The following is a 24,812-nucleotide window of genomic DNA, read 5'->3' on the forward strand; positions in this document are numbered from 1 at the left end:
GAAGCTCATAATTTTGATAAAACAAAAAACCAAAACCACCCAAAAAAAACTAATTTATATGTTACGATGTATTGACTCGATTGACACGCAAGCTGACCATAGACAAAGTACGATGTGTGCTTGTATAGTGGTCAGCTTACAGCTTTTGCATTATCATAGTATAGCATAATCAGCATGATAGAGCCATTTGGGAAACTGCTTGCATGTCAAGAGATATAGGTAAGAAAGGGATATATTTGCATGGTATCATTAAATTTGTTGTGATTATTGTCATCATCATCGTTATAGTTATTATAGGTAAATCCACAGTACCAACAAGAGGAAAGAATTAAAGACTATATGCTATAGATACCGCAACCAAACAGAATGGATGAAACCAAAATACCAAATGTAGGGAATTGTGAAGAAACGATTATCGAAGTTAACCTAACTGAATTACTACTACTACCTAACTTAGTTGAACCTAATCTTTGATTTTGATTTAAAGAATTTTGATTTTGGTTTTGATTTTGAGTTTGAGGTTTAATTCCCGGCCAATTATTACTATTTTGAATAACTTTAGATGAATCACCTTGTTGTTGTGGTTGTTGTTGTTGATAAGGTGAATTATTCAAATTTTCTCCAGGTAATGGATAAACTGGAATACCCTTTTGTGTTTGACTATTTGGTAATGAAGTTGATGTAATTTGAGATGCATCAATTGTTGTCCCACTTCCACTTTGACCATTCAATGGGGAAAAAGAAGTATTCGTACTTGGTGTGGAGTTAGAGTTACTGTTACTGTTGATAATAGATTTACCACATGATCTTAAATGACATTTTGAAGCTAATTTTGTATAATCATTCAATTCGTCTTTTGAAGGACATGAATGGAATGGATTTGGTAATACATAACAATTCGTTAATCCACTTGGATAAGATATAGAAGGTATTGTACCTGTAAATTGATTATTCGATAAATATATTGATTGAATTGAAGGTGGTAAATCAGGGAATGATCCTAAATTTGACAAATTCGATCGATCAAGTTAGTTGGATATCAGATTTTGTATACTGTAATCCGAACGAAAACAAAGTGTGGTTAGTAAGATGGATCTTGACTCACCCGTCAATTGGTTGGAACGAACATCAATCCTGGTTAAATTGGAAAGTTGGGAAATATCGAATAATGGACCGGTACTATGTCAATATGATACTTATCAGTCAACAATGACCTTTTGAAATTTTATCTCAAGTCGTATCTATCGTCTAATCAATACAGCGCAACAAACTTACAAGCTAAAAACACAGTAGTACATTACGACAAATCGTCAGTTTCTGATTTTCTTGTGTTTGACTAGTTACTGATTATCAATTTACTCACTTATTAAGAGATAAATCTAAACTTTGGAGTGATTTTGAATTACTTAAATCAGGTAAATAACCTATTATACTATTATTTCTCAAGTTTATTTTACTTATATTGGACTGGAAAGAATTAATTGTAAAACCATCCAATTTATTATTTGATATATCAATAGATTTTAATGTTAAAGATGTAGTTGAAGGTAAATTTAATTGACCATTTAATTTATTATTTGATAGATCTATACTAATCAAATTTTTCATGTTAAATATTGAATTTGGTATGATAGATTCAAGACCTGAATTTGTTATTATTAAATGTGTTAAACTATTTAATTTTGAAAATGTATCTGGTATTGAAGTTAATTCATTTTCTGATAAATCACTAAAAAGTACAATTATTACAGTATATTTAAAAAATCAGCTTTTAAAATTATTGTTTTAATGAGAACAACATCAAGTTTCCATAACCAACGAAAAACTTACAGTTTAATTAAAGTATCTACATTGAATAAAGATTGATCCAAATTACCTTTTAAACCATTATTTCTTAAATTTAATGAAATGACTCTTTTTGTTTTTGAATCACATTGTACACCAAACCAATTACAACAATCTTTTGCATAATCATCATAATCATTTGTCCAACCTTGACCATTTTTCCAATCTTCTTTAAATGATCTATAAAAATTTGATAAATTCGTACAATCTGATCTTCTATAATCATCTATTGTAGTTCCTTTGATATTCGGATTACTTTCGAAATGATTCCCTTCTTCATCATTTTGATCATTATTTCCGTTCGACTCTGTTGATGATGAGTAAGGTTTATGCCAATTATCATTGTCATTACCATTACCATTACCATTACTGTTCTTATGATCCTTATTTGAACCAGTATTCGATTTCCAAGGATGATATTGCCCATCATCATATTTGGGTTTATTGCTTTTATGATCACCCCATCCTTTTCCTGAATCGTTATCATTATCGTTACCATCATAAGCATCTGCATGATTGCTTGAGGAATGATGCCATCCATTATCATTATCGCCATTATTCTTGTTACCTGATTGTGAATTGTACCCATTATGATGGTAATTTGAAGTTGATGAAGAAGGTGATTCCTCCCAGTCTTGTTGATATTTACCTTTGCTGCTGCCATTTCCACTCCCGTGCCAGTTGTCACCTTTTGAATAACCACCTCGCCCTCCTCCGTAATGCTTATCTTTCCATCCTCCATTATGGCCTCCGCTCCCTCCGCCACCACTGCTATCACTATTGTAACCTTTATTGTGTTTACCATATCTACCGGAACCACGAGAATCATCATTTTGTCCACCATCGTTATAATTATGGTTCCCCTTCCTATTTCTATTCCCTCTACCATTATAGTCAGTTTGATCGTGATCGGCATTGTAATCGTAATTATCTTGATTTTTGTGTTTCCGTCCATTACCAGATTTATCACTATGTCTTTTAAAAAGACCTTTTTCAAGCGGTAATAGATTTTCTATACCTGACCATAAAATCTTATCATTATGTTTTCTGACATCCATAGGAAGAGTGTTATTGTCTTCATTGGATCCAGCCGTCGATAATCGATCAGCAGATTGAATTATTGTTTGACCGAGTTGACCTAATTCCAGTTGTTTTTCAGGTATAGAACCTAATTGTGCAATTGGTAGTAAAGCAGGATTCGTTAATTCTCCTTCTTGTCTTTTCTCACAATCTTCTAATTCAAATTCACCATTCCTTTCTACTAACTCTTCTTCCTCTTCTTCTGCTTTCTCTTCTCTTTCAGATTTATCCTCAGTTATCTGATGGTGACCTTGAGATTTTGGTTTATCCAAAGTGTTCGGTCGAATTGTACTGGTACTTGATTCAGGCTTTAAATCTTTTCTGTTGTATAAACCACGATGAATTAAAACATTTTCAATACCATCTAAAGGATTCCAATCAGGTAAAGATTTAGGATGTCTTGAAAATGAAAAATATCCATATCTTTTAGGTGAACCAATTCTTTTCGAAGAAGATAAATATCTTTTTGAATTTGAATTTGAATTGACATTTGAATTTGATGATCGTATAAATGAAGGTGATGTAGTTGATTTAGAGAAAAATGGTAATGTTATTGCTTGAGTAGATTCTTGTAAAGAAAGGAAAAGTAAGATCGTAAATAGGATTTGTAGTGGTATCAGAGTTGTGGAACGCATATCTGTGAGTATGAGAGCAGCAATCGCACTTTCTATTTTGTTCGATTCTCTCCCTATCCTATGGACAAAATAGAAAAAAAAATCCAAGAAAGAGAAAGGTTCTTTTTATTGGGGCTGTTAAGAATCTGCAATAATTTGAGTAATTGCTAAGTATGTATCCTGCCTTTAGTTTGAGTGTAGGATAAGGGAAACAAATAAACGATATATTTTTCTGCTGACAGAAAAAATCATATCGCGACGATACCTATCTCCTTAGTCGAGTTCTTAGAATACTACATTCTCCAGATGTCTAGATCGCTAGCATATCAGATGCACAGTCAATCAGCAAAAAGGCTGAAATATCACTTCTGCGTCATCATTTCAGGTCAAGTATTGTAGATAAAGTGAAATCAGTATCGATCCTAATTACAGCAAGCCACATTTGAAATGCCACTTTGTAATCACACGTAAATTGATTTGGTGTGACCATGAGAGATGATTACTACACTACTCTATGCACATAGAACTGAGACATTTTATCAAGAGCAATGTATGAGGCAAATATCAATAGTGACAAGTCAATGCATATGTTGAAGAAAAAATATGTACAATGCGGTAATGCTACGATGCATGAATTGTGTCATGTTTTGTGTTTATGTGTTTTGATGATATGGAACAAGAAAAATTGACGTTTTAACTTATGAGTATATAGAAACGGATCATGCGAAGATATAGAAAGAAAAAGCAGGAAAAACAAGATGATGAATCACGAAGGGACCAAACGATGCTATCAGAAACTTGTTGCAGATCCATCGTGCTGTTGATTAACAAAGACTGCCCGCAATATCTCCATCTACCATACTTCGTCAACTTTACTTCGATGTATACAGAAACCCTACATTGACGATAATGCAGTGTGATTTGTTAGTTAGATTGATTTGACAATGTTTCATAGTCTGATAATAAAAAGGAAATGTCGTATACTTACAGGTGTTACCCATTCTTTACATCCACATTGAACACCTGCCCAATCGAAATTTCCAATTTTTACACCACATTTTACATTTGGACAAACCAATTTACCTGCAATATCACCATTTTGTAAAACTGGTTCCATCCATGTCAACTAAAGAAAAAAAAAAGAGGAAAAGAAATATAATGTCAATTTTGAGCTTTTCAAAAAGTAATTGGAAATCGTGAAAAAAAAAACCAAAAAAAAAGCTTACAGGTTCAACGAAATAACCTGAACATTTATTATTAACTAAAATTGGATGACCACCACTGTTATTCAAACTTTGCAAATCTGTTATACTGGTTCTTCTATTATCGATAATTGGACTATTGTTATTTCCACTTCCACTTCCATCAGGTGTACTAGGTGTCATAGCTAACATACTCATTCTTCTTGCTGCGTTACTAACATTTTGTGATTGTGTTTGTACTGGAGAAGAAGTTGAAGTAGAGTTTTCTTTTTCTTTTTCTGGTGAAGATGCGGGAGAACTTCCGATTGGCGAGGATGTTTGACTTGAACCCGAACCGGCCATTCTTAAAGCTAATAAATGTGGTGGTAATCTTGATGCTAATTGTTCAGGTGATTGGAATACTCTACCTCCTCCACTACTACTTCCACCGCTACTATTGGAATTTCCATTCGACGGGATTTCCTTTGAAGGTGAAGATAGTGATGAGATTGGTTTGGGAGAAGAAGAGTTATCTAATCTACCTAAAATACTTGGTAAATTATCTTTATCATTTCCACTTAATTTCGAATGATTTCCTGTTATTTCAGGTGATGAAGCGGTCAAAATCAATCCTGGTGTAGTTGTCGAGGATGACTTTTTTGGTAGCGGTATTCCTGCACCAGGTGAAGGTTGAGATTGCAAAGTTGATGGAGAGTTATTACCACTGTTTTCTAACGAAGTGGTTTGTATGTTTGATAAACTATGTAAAGAAGCATGACTTGCTCTTCTGCCTGGTAAACCAGTTAATGGATTAATTACATCACTGACTACACTTGTTCTTCTTTCTCTTTCTTTGATGGACACGCCTTGGCCCAAGGGTTGACCGAAATTTGATGAAATAGATAATTTTGGTGAAGGTAAAGTAACATTTGATGGTGTTCTAGGTCTTGAAGCGGGTTGAGGTTGTTGATCTAAGATATGGTCCATCATATGTTCTCTAACTGCTAGATGTCTTCTACACATCTTACATCTGATTTTGCGTCTGCCTTGTCCACCTCCTGGTGTAGGTGGATTAGATGCAGATGGGGTAGCAGGGTATTTTGCCATTGTATCGATAGATGGTGCACCTCCATCACCATCTAAATAATACTGTGTCAGCTGACGTGTTCATGGTAGACTATGTTAAATTGGTAACTTTGGCTCACTCATGAATTGGGAAGCAGTTCTTTCCATATAAAATCTTCTTGTAGATTTATCTTTGAGTGATACTCTTCCATCAGCATTATAGAATAAACCAAGTTGATGCCAGAAAGTCTCAGATGGGCTATGGTCATGACAATTTAGTTTGATCAGCCTTTCACTTTATGTATAGCGAAATAAGGTAACAAATACTTACTCCACAACCGGTCTTTTATCTCTTAAAGCAACAACAGCTTGAACAGGATCTAAATCATATTCTCTCATTAAATAAGCTGCAACTACAGTTGCACTTCTACTCATACCAGCTTGACAATGAACTAAAACACTACCTATATTAGGTTTACCTGCTAATTTTGATATTTTAGGATCTATTTCTATTTCATGTTTAACTTGTGGATCATTTTCATGTTTTTCACGTAATTTTAAAATTGATTGAATCCATGTTACACATGAAGGTAAATGTGTTAAAATATCTGTATCTGATGAATCATCAATTTCTAATGGATAAACTGAAAATTCAGGTGAAAATTGTAATGCTGGTCTTAAAAGGGATAAAATGTTTGTCTATAGTATATTGAGAGAAGAAAGCGTTAATGGGTTGGGCCAATGACCAGAACCACACAACAAAGGAAGATATTCATGGATCAATGATAAAACTTACTATACCTCTTTGTTGTAAACCTTCAGTATCCATAGCAGAAACTAAATCACCAATCCATAAACCATCAACTACTTCTTGTAAGTGAACTACTTCACCTTTATTATTTTTCCTTTTATCATCAATCAATTGAGGATCTTCATCTTCTCCATCAGACATAATTACATCTTCTTCTACACCATGTTTATTCAAATAACCTGATTCTTCAGGATCATCTTGAAATTGATTTGCATATTTTTCTAATTGTTTTGCAGCAGCTTTTAATGATCCTGTTGAATTCACTTCTCTATAAACATCATCTACAGCTATTTCATCTGCTTTTTTAGCATCAGAAGGTGGTGAATCATGTAAATTTGATTTTGATCGTCCAGGTAATTTAAGTTGAGGTCTTGATGTTTTATCCGTCATCTTGCTGATGTAATAAATATTTTCTACTTGATTTTCCCTTTAGGAAGTGTATTTTCTGCAATGTATCTATATATCTATCAGGCGATGAGTTCCAAGGTAGATGAAAATTACCAATAAAAATTTGAAAGAGTGTAGGAATGTTATTTGAGGAGTATCGTGATCAGCAAGGCGGTTTAAGAATAGGTTGATTAAAAATCGAGTAAAATCAATTGAATTGTAGAATCGACCTTGACACTAATTGAGTCTCAAGAAAAGCAATCACAGGTAAAGATTTAGATAGTAGGGCCTTTAACCGAAAATGAATGAATGTGATTGAACTTGACGTAATTGAGCTAAATCTTCTTAAATCGAATGACAAGTCGTGACGCGTAAAACTTATAATCTCTATCAATCTATCAAGTCTATGTGCTACTCTACTCTATCTAGCTTCTATACTCTATCACTTTGATGCTAAAGAACCACTTGACAATCAATTGATATGTAAATTTGATTAAAGAAATGGTGACAAACTGGTTCAAACTTTTGAGTAGAAATGAGATCTACGCTATCATATGATCGTATATATGTATATTCAAGGTAACGGTAAGGTCCGCTTGTACGGAAAATCATATATCAAATGTAATTAGATGTGATATCGCAGAACAGAACTAAAAAGGTTGAACAGCTTGTAACATGCTTTATATATATATATACAACTCAAGTGGAATTTTAGGTGGATTTCATTCGCACGTTCAATGAGTCATGTGGTGCTAGGTTGGAACGCAATACTATGCCAAGTCCTTTGAACAAGAACAAAAGAAGGACAAACAATCTCAACAAACTTGATTGGAGTTATTCCGATCCGACATCTGATGCTTGATAACCCCTTTTATTGATGTCGTTTCCGATCCGATCGGTATCAAAACGAGTATACCCAAGGGCGAACTCCAGGATGTCATGTATCAAATCATCGAAGCGACGACAGACATACTTTGTGATCACGATTTTATCTCCTCCTTGGTATGTTTATCCTGCTTAATCACTCGCGCTCAACTCCAGACTCGTGAACTATAATTCAGTCTCTAAACTGTCACTCCCTTTGATCGAGATCGCTTGCCAAGCAGATGCAATTCATTGGTTGATATTTTTGTATTTCCATCTCATCTTCTACAAATCATTCAAGATCCTTCCTTTCCTTCCGATCCCTCTCTTTGTATTGATTTACTTATACACCTTCTGTAAATAGAATAGTATATCAGCGTTGTGCTATGTAAGATGTATAAAATGTACTCACGGGTAAGAGCAGCGTTGAATCGGTTGACTTTTGAAGAAGCTGAAAGATCGATTGATTTGTCTCCGAAATCAACGAGGAGACCACCGATAACAGATGGGTTGACCTGTGTAACAATTAACAATTAGCACCTATTTATATGAAGCACTGGCAAAATCATTCGTTTCAAGCGATATTTGTTTGATGACGATCATAGATCAAAGAGAGATGAATGTATGAATTCCACCATTCCCAAACCGTGATATTCCATATACAATTTTGACCGGTTTTGCCAATAATAACCAAAAAAAAAAAAACATGAAAAATATACTCACTCTGTTAACAACTTTTAAAGTTTTACCTTTAGCGATTTCAGTATCTTTTAAAGCTTTATCAATTCTATTTAAAGCTTTATTATCTAAAGGTTCAGCTGAAGTTACTGTAACTTCTAATTCACCTCTATAAGCTGAAATTAATGAACCGAAATCTTGGAAAACTTTTGGTGCAGATGATAATCTACCATTTTCAGATAAAACTGTTAATAAATTTAATAAAATCGGTGATGAACCTGAAGGTACAATTGATGATAATGCTTTTGTTCTTTCTGATGCTGATAATGTTGGGTTTTCTGAATTGAGCGTAAGCGTAAAAATAAATTTAATGATTAGTTTTTTCCCACATCTTATATCTTTATCTATACTGAAATTATTGTTCCATTAAACTCACGGATGAAAGCTGAAACTTTAGCATCATCTCTAATTTTCTTATCAAAAGATTCAATATCTTTAGCTAAACTTTCTAAATCTTTTGGTGATTTCTTTAAAGCAGCAAGGTAGGTTGAGGTAGCGTAAGTACCAGTAAGGGAGTTGAGTTGAATAGGAGCCTGTTAAAATATGAAAGTATTACATCAGTAAATTATTCTTTTATGGTTTGTTATTGATGTTATTGTCGATGTTGGTAATATTGATAATATTGTTGATGACACGGCCGAAAGATTAGATCCATCTATTCTAACACAATAAAACCCACCTTGACTGAAGTAGCGGTAGCGTAACCTCTTGAGAGGACTGATCTCATAGCTGAAGCCATTTTTGCTGCCTTTTTTTCGATGAGTGGTGAGTCAAAGGTAGAAGAGGATAAGATGAGGATATGAACCTTTGATGATCTAATGATTAATTGATGACCTTATGTCGAATACCTGCTAACGTAGTAACGAGTAACGACTAACGGATAACGAGCAGCATACGGTGTGATGGTGAGTAGCAGTAAAGCAGTAAAGCAGTAAAGCAGCCATCAACGGAACGGCCCTTAACTAGGCTCACGATTAAGAGTATACAGTAATGCACCACCATAACACCGTCGGTATATCTCATTGTGGCATAATTTACATCCGTTCCTTCTTGGTGATCTCAGATTAATCCGCTCTTTGCCTTCCACGTGGCAAATTATCATGGTAAGTTAATCTCCGGAAGGATCCGAGATATAGAATACATATACTCAAATATATTTGTTTTCATTTTTCTGAATTTTTCGGTCGAATATGCCGCTACATGCTACATCATCAACCATCACTCATTACTTAGCGCTGGCTTAGACTCATTTATCCTCGCTTAATGAAAACACCATCAATTAATATACTGTACCAAATATCATCAACAAAAAGGATAAGGATAATCAAAAAGAGGAGCAACGCATAATCTGGAAAAATAACCTTAAAACCTCATCACTTGTATCTGTTTATCATTCAATCATACCCACCCACACTGCTTGTAGATACCATCTCACATTGCCACTGTTGAAAATACCAAATTGTTAGGTTCAAGATACCTTTGTTTATATCACAACCGATCGATGATCTTTTGGGATTCTTAGCAACACTACACCACTACCCCTATATATCATATTTCCGGCCTTTTCGGTTTTACATCAAAACCTCTTTGACATCTGGCTACCCTCAAACTCATCCAAAATCTTGAAATTATACATCACTAATTCTGCGATAGTATACCTGTCAAGGCTTGAATGATGAGCACAGCACTCCCATTGTTCTCTCTACTACCGAATGGAGGTGGATCATATCCACCAAGTCCTACTTTCTCGGATCCAAGTTTTTCTGGTTATGATGCTGGATTTGATTTGAAAAGTGGTGGTAAGTTGTGCAAATTGATGTCTCATCAAGCAGCTCCTTGAACACATGTTGTCCACTCCCCCAATTACACTTTGATCTGCAGCTGATCTGATGCATCCACTTCTTAAGGCTTGGGCAATTACAATTTTCCTACACCACCTCATACATCCAACACACCATCTACATCATCATATTCATCTAGACATTTATCGAATTATCCACAATTAATACCTCCAAATTTCTCACATTCTTCATTTCCAGGTACACCAGATGGAGATGATCCTACTTCATCTTTTTTAGATTTAGATTTAAGTCAACCTGGACCATCTACATACCATCATCATCATCATCATAATCAGCAAAATCGATTTAGTGATCCACTAGCACATCATAACCATCATGCAGGTACAACAACAAGTAATTCAGATTCTTTCATTCTAGATGGCGAAGATTATTTACAGGATGATGACGACGATGATGATGAAGATGACCCAAATGGTAGTCTTGGACAAGGGAATATCGACAATGATGAAGAATTGGTCAAGATCGAAAATGATAATGGCTTGGAAGTGAATCATGAACATCAAGGTGATGATATAGAAGGTGGTGACGTTGATGTTGATAATGAAGAACCGTTATATGTCAATGCGAAACAGTATCATCGTATATTGAAGAGAAGATTGGCAAGAGCTAGATTAGAAGAGTTGAATCGGTTAGTCAGATCCAGGAAGGTGAGTTGTTACAAATTCCTCTCTTAATGAATTGATCGTAATACTAATGTCTCAATTTCTCAGCCATATCTACATGAATCGAGGCATCGTCATGCTTGTTCAAGGCCGAGAGGTAAAGGAGGTAGATTTTTGACTGCAGAAGAAATCGAACAAATGAAAAAAGAAGAAGCTGAAAAGGCTGAAAATGGTGGTTCTGAAGGGACTGCTGGAGATATCATGACTCCAGTGTAAATTTCTATTATTTAGTATTAAAGTTTCATCAAGGCTTTCCAAAAGATATACAGCTCGCTCAAGCAGATTTATCACCTCTATTAGTCATTGTACACTCAATCACCTTTGTACTTTTCTACCATTTCTACTGTATCGACTTCCTGTGCTTAACCTCAATCATATTCCAAACATAAATCTCTACTAGGTGTTGTTGTTGTCCTGTCATTGTACCGACCTTTTCATAGTCCATAGATTCCTGCATATTTCAGATAAATATGTCATAGATGTCATCTTACCTGTATTCATCCTAGTTATCACATAACCATTGATCTCCTGAAAATCGTTTCGCCCCAACTCCATGAGATCTCTGGAAAGTCTCTTTAATGGAGATACATTAATGAGGAAAAATCAAGCTCAAATCTCCCATCTCTCGTAAGCGGCAGCGAAAGGATTACAGTGGTAACCGGATTAACCGATTCAACCGATGACGGCGGTACTCGGTATATTATGTTCGGATAAACACTACCATGCAATTCCCATCCTCCTAAGGTGTTACGGAGATGACATCAAACTCCATATAGGCTCGTGCGATATCCTAGTTTTGAGATTTGAGATTTGAGATTTCGCAACGAGAGGATTTCGAGCGATTATAGTTGGGATTATTATTTATGCAAAATATCGTCCAGGACAAAAAGGAAGAAGAATCTCGCTACTTCATCAATCATTCAGAATCAGAATCCCGCTTAAGGTGAAGCAGCTGAAAAGTGGAGCTTGAAAATATAGCCTTGATTTAACAGCAAATATGGTTGCAACTATAGCGGAAAGTCAATCGAGAGCTATTGCCAATACGATAAGGATACTTTGCAGACAAGGTCATGCTCAACGATTATCTTTACGACGATTGAATACAACGTCAGCAATTAACAATGATAATCCGACCTCATCAAAAACTGGCGTACAAGAAACAGGCGATGGAAGTTCGTCCGCTCCCTCCAAACTCAAAGAAGTCAGCCGAGATATGAGCTCTACAGCTGAATCTTCCCGATCAGCTCAAGCTCAGAATGGAGGGTAAGCTTTGTCAACACTGATATATCGTAGCTTTACACGAGAAGCTGATCATATTAATCTTCATCACAGTAGAGGGGATGAGAGTGGTAACAGTGGAACGAACAGCAAATCGGCAGAAGATAAACAGTTTGCTGAAATATTCGATACTTTGAATGAGTCGTAAGTCGTTACACCGTACCTCTTTGACTGTCTAGCGGAGTTCATCCGTTGCACTATGGACTCTGAAACTTTCAAAATTACATCTAAAGCTAACGGTAAATCTAATAGGAACCCCACCAGTCCACCTAGAAAACAATCTACAGCTAATCTCCCACCTAGACCTGAATCAATAGCTGATAGATTAGTATTTGATGGATATTCAACGCCTTCACCTAGATATAGAGGTGTACATTCAAGATTAAGAAGATCATCTGGACAAACACCAAAAGAAGCTGAAACGTTTAATGAAATTTTAGCTGGTATATTTGCAGATTTAAATCATCCTTCTGTCAATTCTTCTTCTTCTTCCTCTTTTAGTCAATCCAAGTTTGGTATTTCTTCAACATCATCATCATTAGGTAGAGGAGAAAGTTCTGGTAAAAAAGGATTTGGTATTTCAGATGCATATTCAACAACGAGATCGGGATCAAGTAATTTATCATTTGGATTAAATAATAAAACTATTAAAAGAAGAGCAAATGATTTAAGACAAAGATGGACTTTAAATGATAGTAGTAGTAATAAGAGTAAAGAAGATGAAGAAGATGAATCACAAGAAGATTTGAGATTATTAGAAGAATTAGAATTATTAAAAGAAGAAATGCAATTAATTTCAACTGATGTTGAATTGATTGAATGGTCAAAAAATAGAGTATTTAAACCTTTAACTCAAATTCCCATATCTTCGTCTTCGTCGCTACTATCATCTAGTGATACTAATAGAACAAACAATGAAAAAGATTCTTCCACACGAAACCAAAATGGTCTTCATCTTCCTCATCAAACAATAACATATTCTCCAACATATCCAAAAATATTATCACATTTATTACGTACATTAAGAGTAAATTATAATTCACCACATTTAGTTTTATCTTTATTCAATTATGCACAAAATATTTCATTAGAAAGTTATTTATCAGGATGTTTAACTGAAGTTTATAATGAAGTTTTATTAACTAGATGGGAATCTTTTAGAGATTTAAATGGTGTTGAATTAGGTATAAGAGAAATGGAAATTATGGGTATTGATTGGGATCAACAAACATCAAAATTGATTTCAAAAATTTATGAAGAAATTTCAAAAGATTTACTTTCTTCTTCTTCTTCTTCAAATCAATCTACATCATCATCGTCATCTGCTTTATCTTCATCAGACTTATTATCGAAATTAAATTTGAAAGAGAATTTTAATACTACTAATAATAATAATGATAATAATAATAACGAAAGAAAACAAGGTGGTGAATTTTCAAATTTAATTTCATCTTTATCTCTAAATTCTAATAAAAAAGAAAACGAAATTTATTCAAAATATGGTTCAAACGTATTACAAAGATTAAATAAATTAGATGAAAAAATTAAAATTGATGTAATTAAACAAGAAAAGTATTATGAAAATTTAAAAAGAAAAAAAAGAAAATTAAGAGAACAAAGAGAAAAAAATTTAGAAAATACTTTTAAAGATCAATTAAATGAAGAATATGAAAATAAAAATCATTTATTTGATGGTACTTCAAGTATTAGACCTAAAAATAGATCTGGATTTATCGAAGAGCCAAAAGAAGGTGAAAGAGCTTTTATATAATTATAATCTCATATAATCTGTTTTATTAATAAATAATAACTTTTTATAAGCATTTCATTTCGCGTATATGATGCATTGCATGTCGGGATCCGTAATTGAGAATAATATCATAATCGATGAGAGATGTTTAACTGATCAGATACTCTCTTGCTACTTTTGTCACCTAAACCCTCACTTAATGTATCCCACCGACCGCGCAACCAGTCGCTACACCATTCCTCTCTTTCATATCAGCCTCGTATTCACCGATTTGTCGTCTCGCATAACGTTGCACTTTACCTCTTTGCTCGGACCATCAGTACATATAGATCACCACCCAAAATTCAATTCAGTTAGCACAGACCCTGTTCTTTTACGTGACAACAATGGTGAACTAGTTTATGCTAGTAAAAGCAAAGCAAATCATGATGATGAGAAGAAGTTCAATATGGGTTATCTTGTCACAACGTATGAGACCAAAGCACGAGAAATTTCCTGAGTTTTCTGCTTTCTTCTTCTTCTCTTTGTTTTATATTCTTGTATCTCTTGTTGTCAACATTCTTGTATCTTGACGTTCGATAGCCTATCATCGACGACCGTTTCTAGATATATGGCTTTTTGATTCACTTTGTGTCATTCTGTTTCTCCTTCGGCCTCACCCTTCTCCTTGATTGAGCTGTAGTGTATCCCTACATCTTTTGACATTGTACCTTTTAATTCGTAAATCCATCACATCCTGACCCGTAGCTTGATCCTTGATCTCTCCTAACCCCTCCGTGGCACTCTCTCCCTCCAAATCCTTTACCCAGTTGGACTAACTTCCTAAACCTCGATCGCTCACCATGTCATCCTCATACAACATACGAACTTTTCAAAATACTTCACTTCTACCTTCTCCTGAACTCATCTCCTTTGAATCAGATGATATACAAAATCAAATATCTTTATTGGATATTGATGAATACGATTCACCACCTCCCGCCCCTGACACCAATACCACCCTCACTGTAGGAGTAGGACCTTATTTTCCGACGGAAGATCACTTCAACTATGATAGTGGAGGTAATTCAACGATAATAACTGCAACAACAAAAGGAAATGCGACTTCTCATTCAACTTCAACGCTTGATCCAAGAGCATGTACTTTCCTACCACATACTCCTAAACCTATCTTAATATCCAAATCAACAAAAGAAAAAGATAACGAGGAAGAGTTGAATAGATTGTTATTCACTCTTAGATCACCTTCTTCTTCCTCTGATAATAGACAAGTAAGAAGACAAAAGAAAGTAACTATTAGTTCACCTTCTTCTTCCTCTAATTCATCAAAAGAACTAAGAAGGAGGAAAAGAGGAGGAAAAGCCAATTCAACAAAATCAAAACCTGTATTTCTTTTTAAAAAGAGAAATTCATCGAAAAAGCACACACATACAGAGGCAAATCTAGTTGACTATATAGGCAATACATCTTCACCTTGCCCTTCACCACTTTCAGATACACCAGATTTAACTTCAGCTTCAACCAATACTTCATTTGAATTTTTAGAAAAAACTTATGATACTGAATTTAACGATCAAGCTATTTTATTATCTAAACCATCTGAATTAATTGGTATTTTCGATTATACAGGTAAAGCTTTTCCTTATCCAGATTTGGATGAGAATCCTTCTACTCAGAGAAATCTCAAGTCTAATTCAATCAAGGAAGATAATCACTTTCAGCTGCTTACTATCGACGAAGATAACAATCATAACAATATACATAATCAAACCGGTTTGAACTCAGTCAGCGAAGAAGAAAAGGAAAAAAACGAAGACCATCAAGTTGAAAGATATATTGACTTAATTGGATTATCGGATAATAGAAGATCTAGGCAATCTAATCAAGAGAACATAATCCAAGGTATTGACATTGATCTAGACCTTGACCTTGTAACTTCGGGAACGAAATCATATCAAGCGGAAGAAGGAAGTAAAGGTTCAACGTTTAAAGATTATAAATTTGGTTTGGAATCAGATTCAGATGATCTAGATATAATCGAAGGTTTGATTGATATTGACAATCGTTCCGAACCTAACTATCAGCTTGATAAAAGCTGGTTTGAAAACGTAGATACCAATCCAAACGAATTTGTATATAGTCAAGAAATAAATTTGAAGGGTTTCGACAAAGATAGAGATCTATCTTACGTTGACGATTTAATACCATCAACGATGTCATCTTCAAGCTTAACTACTTCATCAAGCGATTCGTCGAGCTCAAGTACCTCTTTTTCTTCTTCTTCTTCCTCATCGAATATACAAAATGTATCACCTTACAATCTCCTCTTATCTAAACCTTCACCAAGAGTGACTGTTCCTTTGAACTTAATATACACTACTACACCAGATGTATTTCAATCAGAAATTATTCAAGCTTGGAAATCAACTGAACCGACCACTCATTCAAAAGAATTCATATCTAATTTATTAACCAATCTAACCAAAATCATAAATAACACTTATGGAAAGTCAAATACACATCAAGATCAGAGGTTCGTTGTAGACGTTTTCGGTAGTGTTAGCTGGGGAGGGGAAACTGGTAAAAGTGGTGATTTAGATTTGGTTATTCTGGTAAGCTATATTTCAAAATCACTTTTTCAGATGGAATGGATTAGCTGACTTACCAATAATATAGGATAAAGCCCAAGTACGAGGATGTGAGTTAACAGCTTTTCTAATTGTATGAAGCTGTGCAAAAGATAAGCTGACTCTTCATCACTTGTACAGATGAACCTCACCTTTGGCGTCAATCACCAGGTACAGACTCGATAAGGATGGATTACTCATCTAACGGCAGAAGATCGATTCCTCCAGCAATCGCGGAACTTCCTCGGTGTTATCATACCTACGATCTAGCAAATTGCTTGAGAGCGGCAGGAATGAGAGACGTACAACCTATACCTTCTGCTAGTACACCTATTGTAAAATTTAAGGACCCAGAAGGGAAGATGGAATGTGATATCAATGTTAATGATCTAGGTGGATGGTAAGCTTATCAATGTTGCTTGATACCTGATGACAGCTAACGTGTATACTAGGTACAACTCCTCATTGATCCTGCATTACTGTCTTATATCGCCTTACTTACTTCGACCCATGATATATATTCTGAAGCGTTGGCTTTCTGCCCAGGATCTTAACGATGCGTCAGGCGCCAAAGGTCCAGCTACCATGTCTTCATATTGTTTGACATTGATGATTATAGCTTATTTGCAAGCCAGAGGATGTTTACCTAATCTACAAAAGGATATAAACGTACCCCAAAGTAGTAAAGCTAGTGATACAAATGATCCTGATATTATATGGGTATCTTGGTCAAAACAACAAGGTGTACCTGCTCATATAGCATTTTCCAAAAAAGAACCTGAAGGATGGAAATCTAGAGAACCGGAATTAACAGTATCTGAAGCTGTTCGAGGATTTTTTTCGTATTTTAGTCAAACATCTCCATTATTATCTTCAAATAATCAGAATCATCAAGAAAAAGCAAGATTTGATCATAAAAAGCAAATTATATCAATTTTACAAGGTGGTTTATCATATAGAGTATTAAATTTAGGTCAAAGTAAATTAGAAGATGAAAAACAAAAAAATCAATTATATTTACAAGGTTTATCACCACAACAAGTTGATAGTATGATGAATATTTTAAGAGAAGAAAGAATTAGAAATGAATCAAATATGGGTAAAGGTGATAGAGGTATTCAACCGAGAAATTGGTCAGAAAGGAGATTAGTTGTACAAGATCCTTTTTTATGGCAAAAGGTGAGTTGTCGTTACATCTCAATTAACTAGTCGCCAGCTACTGTTCTCTCGTAGCGATGTTTAGCTGACCAATGTCTGTTATGTATACTAGAATTGCGCAGGTATGATGTCAAGACAAGGTCTAGATAGATTTTTCGCTGTACGTTAGCTGGCGTTTTAGTCTATCAGCATGTTCTAGCTAACCCATATTTTATAGTGCGTTGATAGAGCTTACAATATGCTACAAACTCGTGGAAGATCAGCTACCATCGATGAGCTCTTATATAATCCTAATCCTATACAATACAGATCACCTACACCAGGTAGAGGTAGAGGTTTTGGAGGATCTCCACTTAGTTATAGAGGTGGGTTTAACGGTAGAAATCTATGGAATGCGTAGATCGTATTTTACAGTATGGTGAATTGTGAAGTGGTATATTCGTAAAGCAATTACAGTTGTTAAAGTATTTAGCTAGACGATCACCTGAAAAAGGGAAGGGTAATCTTTGATAAATTGCTAACATCTCATGAGAAACCTTTGAATCATATAGTTGTAATTATCATCTATAGCATGTATCTCGATTTGCATTTTAGTTGTTTGTGATCTATAGCTCGCATTTAACTGGACATGAAAAAATTGAAAGTGCCGAGAAACGTATGTGCAAATGATCAGAGATACATATATACATGTATGCATAAAAAATCGGAAAAAAGCTATATATGCAGATATACAAATATACAAGTATTTGAAAATTTAAGTATTTGATCCTTAAATACAATACAAAATGGGTAACATCATTACACATGTACAAATACACTCAATTGACTGGATACTTTTACTCTACAACGTTTATGATATCAACAGGTTTACAATCGAAGACGTTCTTTCATTTGTACAAGGTATTGGACTGATCGACTTATCAACAAGAATTCTCTTTCCTATCTATCCGATCTCTGTTATCTAGTCAGATCAAATGCTTTGAACTGTATATCATGCTACTCTAGTATCATTTCCATTAGATATCGATAAACCGATCTCTCCTCCTTCAGGAACGCCATTATCACTTATTTGTGTATTCTGCTGCTGTTTCTCTTCAATATCTGAATTCATTTTCAACAAATTGACCACATGTGGTGTTAAAGTACCTTTACCATTACCATTACCTAATCTAGATAATTTATCTGCTAAAAAATTATCTTTACCCCAAACCCATCTTGCTTTTAATGTAATTTCGTTCAAAGTTATCAGATTATCAATTTCATCGAATGTTGCTTTTACTTCTGGACATTTTATATTTACTTTTGATCTGTTGTTTTTTGATATATTGTTGTTATTAAAAGACATAAGTTGTTTATTCGGTATTGTTGAATACGATGTCAAGTATGAAGGAGTCATCGATAAATTGTTTGATAAGAAAATAGGATAGTTAATGATATTTGAAGTAAAATATAATTTTTTGAATGAGATAGGTGAAGTTGAAGGTGAATATTTTCTTTTTAAAGTTTGATAAACTTGATAATTATCAATATAACACCAAACTTTTTTACCTTTTAATTGATTTTTCCATTTTTCCAAAGATAATAATAAAGCTTTAGCTTCAATATATTCTGTTGAACCTTTACCAGATTTAGTTAAATATTCATGTTTATCTTTCCATACATCAAAAGGTTTTTTTTGTGGACCTAAATGTCCACCATATCCTTTACCTGAAGCATCACTCCATATTTCAAATCTATTATATATATAAATTTTACTTGATAAAAAACGTAAAATCTCATCATATTTTTTAATCACTTTATAAGAAAAAGATGAAGATAATTTCGTCATATTACAAAATTTAGGATTGTTGAACGAGTTCAATTTAGCACTTTTTGCTTGATTGACTGATTAATGATGTTGAAATTAGAATCGATTGTAATTTTGTGTAATTTAAAATGGTTCTGTTTTATTTATAGGATATTACTATATATAACATCATCATCATCCAGTATCAGCTTGAGTAACCCCAATCCAGTTCAATATTTTGTTCATAACAACAATGGAAGCGATAGACAACCTACAATCCACATATATCACTCGAAGACGCATAAACCTGTGTTTCCTTTATTCTAAGTGATTGGCGCGTCTCGATCAATATAAGTGAAAGGTTGACTTCGCCAAAAGGAGGGATTGTCATATCATGGTAACGGAGTCAGGACAATCAATTGAGTCTGAGTAGCTTATTGGCTATGAGTTATAATGATTTAATACTCAAGAAGCAAAACCACAACAGATGAAGAACGATTCAATTGTCGCTGTGTTGATGATCGACCGGCAAATGACGCTATCTATTATGGGCTGCAACTTTCGATCACTCTGTTTGAGCAATTTCATCGGTCATCGCCTATTGCAGGAATCCGGTACCTTTTTAGCCGGAACTTGATTGCTGATTATATGGACATGCTATACATGAATTCATAACACAACAAGAAGGGGGGGCTATCAATAACAACAAGGACCTAAACAAGAATAACAACTAATTTCAACAATATTATACAAGATGAGCAAGTTTATGCGCAATATACAAGAAGAGATGTCAAAACGCCCAAAAAACCAAAGAAGAGGTAAGGTGAAGGAGGAAAAAATAAGGGAAAAGAAGAGTATATTTAATGCGAGATATATTGGAAAACAAATGAGACCTCTGGTAATCCTAATTCTGCTCTAAGCAGATCGTCGTGCATTTTACCCAACTCGGAATTAGGGAAATGATTCCAGCTAAAAAGTACAACAATCGAAATCAGCATCTAGATCTGAATTGCAGTAGTCACTGAAAAGCCCAACTTACGTGCTTGCATCACCATACAGTAGAGCAGGAGCTTTGACGAATTGTTTACCATTTTTACATCTTTTACATTTATATGTATCATGTGTATCACACGAAGTTTGATCATTGTATTTGAACAATTGCCTTAAATCATCTTGAGTGAAATGTCTTGCTGTATCTTCAGCTTCATCAACAACGCACGCAGAAAGATTTTGTTTTTGACATTGTCTTTGGAAAATCTTTTCTTCAATCGTACCGGTAGTTTGGAATCGATAAACAAAACATTCTTTCTTTTGTCCATCTCTCCACACTCTAGCTAATGCTTGTTGATCACTTGCAGGATTCCAATCAGGATCAAATAGAATCAATCGATTGGCTCCAATCAGATTAATACCACATCCACCAGCTTTTGAGGATAAAAGGAAAACAAATTCTTTCCCTTCTGGATCATTAAATCTTGATACAATCTTGGATCTTTTAGGTACTGACATGGATCCGTCGAGTCTAAGATATCCATATCTATTGTTTCTACACATCTTTTCCATAAGATCCAATGTTTGAGTGGCATTACTGATCAAAACGATCTTGTCATTGGTATGATTTCGGATATGAGCCAACATTCTTTCTAATACTATAAATTTACCTGATAAGCTGCAGTCAACCGTTCTGTCTCTACCTTTACCATGATAATCATCAGGTAAAACATTTTCACTTCCTGGCAAATCTTCAGGTAAATTGAGTAAATCTGGATGATTGACAAGTTTTCGTAACAACCCAATAGCCTTAAGAGGTTGAGAGTCCTTCCCTCGAAGAAGACGCTGAACGTCCTTGGATGTGACGAAAAGGTTATACAGCTTCTTTTGTAAAGGTGATGGCGAGCAGAAAACGACATGTTCGTATTTGACAGGTAGATATTTGGACAACAAATCGTTGGTTCGTCGAATGATAAATTTGCTGACCAATCCACCTAACTCTTTCAGTTTGGCATCACTTTCAGCTTTGTCTTTATCTGATGCGTCAGCATCTCTTCCTCTCAGGATTTTCAACTCGAAATTCTTCTTGAAATCACCCTTGGATCCTAAGTATTCGGGGTTGGCGAAATTAAGTAAAGCGAAGTATTCTGATAAATCGTTCTGAATGGGTGTACCAGTAAGAATGACTCGACGTTGTACTTTGAGTGCAGTAAGTGCTTGGAAAGTCAAGGTATCCGCGTTTTTCAGTCGATGACCTTCATCGGCCAATAAAAGACCTATTTCGCAATTGGCTAATTCTTCTTGCAGAGTTCGAAGAGTCTCGTAAGAGACGATCATTACTAAGGGAAAAGATGATCAGCTCAGATATTCTCAAATCACGAGTTGACAGCTAACATACCTGGAAGAGTGACATTTCGTCCATGCGCCTGCGCCCATCGTCTAACAGCCGGTATAAGCTCTGCCTTTCCACCTTTTCCATCTACTACCATAGGATTAACGGCTCCAGGACCGAGCCATTTAACCAATTCATTCGCCCAATTACCCACTAATGAAGTAGGACAAGCGATGATAACCTTTTCACATGTAGGTTTACCAGCGATAGGTGATTGCTTGAGTAAAGTCCATAGTAGAGCAATACATTGAAGTGTTTTACCAAGACCCATTTCATCTGCCATTATGCATCCCCATGCGTTTGATGCTAATAGTCCAGTCGTACATCGATACAAGAACTGGATATATTTTGATCAGCATGATCATGCGAAGACGGAGACCATTTGAAACTCACCTTAACACCCTCAATTTGATGCGGTCTTAATACCTTTGACAATCTAGGGTCTATGACAACCGGTACTTTAACTTCTTTCTTATCTTTCTTTACGTCCACTATACCCAGTATAGCTTTAAGTGATTTATGAGGTCCTCTAGCTTCTTCTTCTTTCTTTCGTTTTTCTTCTTCTTCTTTAGCTGCATCTATTTCTTCCGGTGGAGGTCTATCATCTATTGTAGGATCGAAAAGTACTATAGCGGTATCTGCCATGGGATCATGTAATGGTCGAGGCGTCAGAGTAGGATGACGTCGAGCGCCTAAAGAAGCATGGGAAAGAGCATGTAATACGGGTTCCGTTGAACCTCGGTGTAGCATGACTGGGATAGAGAAGCTATATTGTAATGGTCAATCAGCTTGGACCGCTACAAGGTTGATTGAATGTCATAATATAAGCTGACCTTTTGGTAAACACTATTCCCTTTTCTTTAGGTGCAAATACTGGAAATTTCCTATTACACCATTTTGCCATATCACCTAAAACACCATCTTCACCATATTCTTTATTACCCATTGCGAATCTACCTTTTTTAGCACTTGGTTTACCATCCACATCTGAATCACTATCATTGCCACCACCTTGACCTTTATAAGATACTGCTTTTCTTTTCCGTGCAGGTAAAGCTAAATCTCTTTTCGGTGCTAGTGTCGAAGGTGGTTTAAATGCTTTAAATGTTACTAAACCAAATCCAGCTCCGGTGGCGGAAGTTACAGGTGGATCACCTGATTTCGATGTTGTAGGTGTTCTTCTCAACATTCTTGTCAGTACACTACTGAGTTGATTGATGTACAAGAAGGAGAGGAAGTGTAACTTTGACCAACAAGAAAGTGTATAATTAAACGGAATGACAAGATTGGTAAAAAAGCAAAAAAGGAAAAGAGAATGTAGCGGCAAAAGTAAAAAATAATGTTACTGTATACCATCATCGATCACCAACGCCGCTGAAACAAGTCGCGTCAGGTAAAAACAATATATGGATGTATGTAATTCACGTTGACAGCAATCCAGTCAACTGAATCTGCGTCTTCACGTGTTTCTTATGACGTGGACTTTTGACGGCCTTGATTTTGTTATCGGAGACCGCTTATCAAACCGAACGATAAACCGATGAACTATTACCATGGTAGTTGTTATCAGGGGTGAAGAAGTCAATTGAGGATTCTAACGCCTACTTCGTCATATGTTGATGCACTGCCCCTAGTCATCCCTTGGTATCCCTTTATATACACGCGGGATTGCCCTGGCAACTGACTATTTTCGACAACGAAAGAGTACAAACTTGGTCATGAATAGCATAGCTGAAATGCATAAAGACTAACAAAGGTAACAAGAGCAAAGCCCAAAGCGGGTAATGGATAAGTTAGACGAGTGGCATCTGACTGCTTGGTATGCAAGCAATATGGCCGCCGTAAGATTGGTACGGTAGTTTTACATGGTAACCTGTTTGCATAGCAAAAATACAAAAATCAAATCAAAGTGAAACCAAAGTTTCAAGCCGAGCTTCATTTTTCAATTCATTCGTTATTTATTCAATCGTTCATTCATTCATACATATCCATCATATTCCTCTACTACCTAATCTCTCTGATTCCCACTTCTTCATAGAATTATATCAGAAATACGGTTGTACCGTGAAAAGACATACCCGTTTATCTTTAAACAACAACATATCACCCCAAACTTAGTTCTGAAACGCGTTCACGAGCCTACCTTTTTCTTTTACCTTTTTATAAAGATAAAATCCCCCCTTTGACCTCTTCCTATCAATTCTCAAACCCCTGACGTACAACGCACAACAAAAGTAAACCATCACCTATTTCTTATCTTCTTCTTTGGCTTCTCAATACCTTGCTTTTCATACATTCACCAAGCATATATACATACACCTGCATTAAAATCATTCTTTTGTTCTAAATTAGCAGAAAGGAATTCTATTCTCATTAGGTGAGTAAACTACTTTTACTTCTCTATTCATTCATTTCACGCACAGCCCCTTCCACGTTCACTTCAACTCTCAAGCATGACTTCCCTCAAATTGAAGACTCTCTAAGGTTCTCATCTAAGAACTAGCACCTATCGGCACCATATAAACAAATGAGAGCGTAGCTGACATCTTGCTTCCTTTTGGTTTTACTTCTTTCTACTACACGAACACACATACACACAACGCTACCCTTCATTCGCAACAACTCGCCTTAATACCCGTCCCTTTGTCTATCACTTGCGCACCCCAAATCGCAACCTAAACAAATTACTGCGAATCATCTCTGTATAACACCCTTTAAACC

At 35.2% G+C, this 24,812-nt stretch overlaps 8 protein-coding genes across 8 annotated transcripts; 3 read left to right on the plus strand and 5 right to left on the minus strand.

Moving 5' to 3' along the window:
• Nucleotides 1–335: 335 nt before the first annotated feature.
• L201_003597 (uncharacterized protein) lies at nt 336–3,560 on the minus strand (the record flags this gene model as incomplete). The annotated part of the gene is made up of 4 exons (XM_066219350.1): nt 336–1,000; nt 1,106–1,179; nt 1,364–1,729; nt 1,831–3,560. 4 exons carry the CDS (start codon nt 3,558–3,560, stop codon nt 336–338), a joined length of 2,835 nt encoding a protein of 944 aa, XP_066075447.1.
• Nucleotides 3,561–4,392: 832 nt separating this feature from the next.
• Nucleotides 4,393–6,986, minus strand: L201_003598 (uncharacterized protein; the record flags this gene model as incomplete). The annotated part of the gene is made up of 6 exons (XM_066219351.1): nt 4,393–4,434; nt 4,528–4,665; nt 4,766–5,859; nt 5,926–6,044; nt 6,117–6,484; nt 6,582–6,986. The coding sequence occupies 6 exons, from the start codon at nt 6,984–6,986 to the stop codon at nt 4,393–4,395; spliced, it is 2,166 nt and encodes a 721-aa protein (XP_066075448.1).
• A 1,204-nt stretch (nt 6,987–8,190) lies between these two features.
• L201_003599 (ATP synthase F1, delta subunit) lies at nt 8,191–9,324 on the minus strand (the record flags this gene model as incomplete). The annotated part of the gene is made up of 5 exons (XM_066219352.1): nt 8,191–8,201; nt 8,260–8,362; nt 8,571–8,863; nt 8,962–9,118; nt 9,265–9,324. The coding sequence occupies 5 exons, from the start codon at nt 9,322–9,324 to the stop codon at nt 8,191–8,193; spliced, it is 624 nt and encodes a 207-aa protein (XP_066075449.1).
• A 936-nt stretch (nt 9,325–10,260) lies between these two features.
• L201_003600 (uncharacterized protein) lies at nt 10,261–11,325 on the plus strand (the record flags this gene model as incomplete). Its single annotated transcript, XM_066219353.1, has 3 exons — nt 10,261–10,384; nt 10,493–11,094; nt 11,158–11,325. 3 exons carry the CDS (start codon nt 10,261–10,263, stop codon nt 11,323–11,325), a joined length of 894 nt encoding a protein of 297 aa, XP_066075450.1.
• Nucleotides 11,326–12,106: 781 nt separating this feature from the next.
• Nucleotides 12,107–14,158, plus strand: L201_003601 (uncharacterized protein; the record flags this gene model as incomplete). The annotated part of the gene is made up of 3 exons (XM_066219354.1): nt 12,107–12,372; nt 12,442–12,531; nt 12,640–14,158. 3 exons carry the CDS (start codon nt 12,107–12,109, stop codon nt 14,156–14,158), a joined length of 1,875 nt encoding a protein of 624 aa, XP_066075451.1.
• An 821-nt stretch (nt 14,159–14,979) lies between these two features.
• Nucleotides 14,980–18,322, plus strand: L201_003602 (uncharacterized protein; the record flags this gene model as incomplete). The annotated part of the gene is made up of 6 exons (XM_066219355.1): nt 14,980–16,749; nt 16,814–16,835; nt 16,906–17,164; nt 17,217–17,943; nt 18,035–18,082; nt 18,140–18,322. The coding sequence occupies 6 exons, from the start codon at nt 14,980–14,982 to the stop codon at nt 18,320–18,322; spliced, it is 3,009 nt and encodes a 1,002-aa protein (XP_066075452.1).
• Nucleotides 18,323–18,913: 591 nt separating this feature from the next.
• On the minus strand, nt 18,914–19,750 carry L201_003603 (uncharacterized protein; the record flags this gene model as incomplete). The annotated part of the gene is made up of 1 exon (XM_066219356.1): nt 18,914–19,750. The coding sequence occupies one exon, from the start codon at nt 19,748–19,750 to the stop codon at nt 18,914–18,916; it is 837 nt and encodes a 278-aa protein (XP_066075453.1).
• An 818-nt stretch (nt 19,751–20,568) lies between these two features.
• On the minus strand, nt 20,569–23,280 carry L201_003604 (uncharacterized protein; the record flags this gene model as incomplete). The annotated part of the gene is made up of 5 exons (XM_066219357.1): nt 20,569–20,677; nt 20,748–22,038; nt 22,098–22,428; nt 22,485–22,857; nt 22,925–23,280. The coding sequence occupies 5 exons, from the start codon at nt 23,278–23,280 to the stop codon at nt 20,569–20,571; spliced, it is 2,460 nt and encodes an 819-aa protein (XP_066075454.1).
• Between the last annotated feature and the right edge of the window lie 1,532 nt (nt 23,281–24,812).

This window comes from Kwoniella dendrophila, chromosome 4, assembly GCF_036810415.1.
Source record: "Kwoniella dendrophila CBS 6074 chromosome 4, complete sequence".
Lineage (NCBI taxonomy): Eukaryota > Fungi > Basidiomycota > Tremellomycetes > Tremellales > Cryptococcaceae > Kwoniella > Kwoniella dendrophila.